Below are 1,018 nucleotides of genomic sequence, written 5' to 3' on the forward strand. Positions count from 1 at the left end.
CGTTAAAAATGTCTACAAATTGATGAAACTGATCTGAGATCAGGTTAAAACTATAGACGCTGGTTCAATGATCTCTATGAACTCGCATGATCACTACTCTGCAGTGGGGACGATCTGGTTGGCAGGCAGCAGGAAACCGTAGAAGCCTGTATCACGCAACTCAAAGGCAAAGGAATATTTGATGCCAGTATTGCAGGTCCAATAGATGCTTCCACCACTTGCTTGGTCTGAAATATAGCAGGCCAGTATCACAATCAGAAAACAGTCAGAAGCCATATCTTGGTACTCAAACAGAGCATGCAGTCTACTTACAGATAAGTTTGCAGATGCTTCCAACTTGGTATCTGGTCATAGAGGGAGGTGAGTTCTTCGATTGCAGCTGTGCCAACAGTATGCTACAATAAATGAAAACAACAACACAAAATATTAACAAGAAAATACAAAAATATAAAACATTTAAATGGATATGAATTGACTTACAAGCTCAGACTTGTCAGGAACGTCTGTGCATGTGTAACCATAATGCATGCATAAGAGTGCATGGAGATGGAGGATTTGAAATTGCCGTGGCCCATGATGAGGTCAACAACGTTTTTCACTTTGACCTCAGAGTTGGCATAGGGCCCGTGGTAGGAGTTGCAACAGGGGTCCTTGCTGGCTCCGGGACCTGGCAGAACATGTCTATAGTTACTGTATATTGTGTAGCCTACTATTGCAACAAGACAATGATGATATCTACATACCACCAAAACCAGCATCCCAGTTCCTGTTGGGATCGGCACCACAGCAGGAGGAGCCAGAGTTCATGGAGCGAGTTTTACGCCACGTACGGTTCTGAATGTAGAGAACATTTTAATGCATATTTGCTTCATGTTTTTGAATGATTTTTGGAACAATAATTATTGAATGAGAGGTCTTAAAAATTTGTATGTCAAGACCTCAGAATTTAGTTCATTTTTTGGTACCAGCCTGCTTCTTACTAAAGTATTTAATCCTTATAAATAAAGATTAATTTAAT

At 40.4% G+C, this 1,018-nt stretch overlaps 1 protein-coding gene across 1 annotated transcript; it reads right to left on the reverse strand.

The window, feature by feature from the left end:
* Nucleotides 1–64: 64 nt before the first annotated feature.
* Nucleotides 65–807, reverse strand: LOC107580111 (carboxypeptidase A2-like). The gene is made up of 4 exons (XM_016265856.1): nucleotides 744–807; nucleotides 481–667; nucleotides 313–395; nucleotides 65–227 (listed from the first exon to the last, which is right to left on the reverse strand). Exons 1-4 carry the CDS (start codon nucleotides 805–807, stop codon nucleotides 94–96), a joined length of 468 nt encoding a protein of 155 aa, XP_016121342.1. The 3' UTR covers nucleotides 65–93.
* Between the last annotated feature and the right edge of the window lie 211 nt (nucleotides 808–1,018).

The sequence above is a fragment of the Sinocyclocheilus grahami genome, unplaced genomic scaffold (assembly GCF_001515645.1).
Source record: "Sinocyclocheilus grahami isolate Dianchi unplaced genomic scaffold, SAMN03320097.WGS_v1.1 scaffold24797.1, whole genome shotgun sequence".
In the NCBI taxonomy this organism is placed as follows: domain Eukaryota; kingdom Metazoa; phylum Chordata; class Actinopteri; order Cypriniformes; family Cyprinidae; genus Sinocyclocheilus; species Sinocyclocheilus grahami.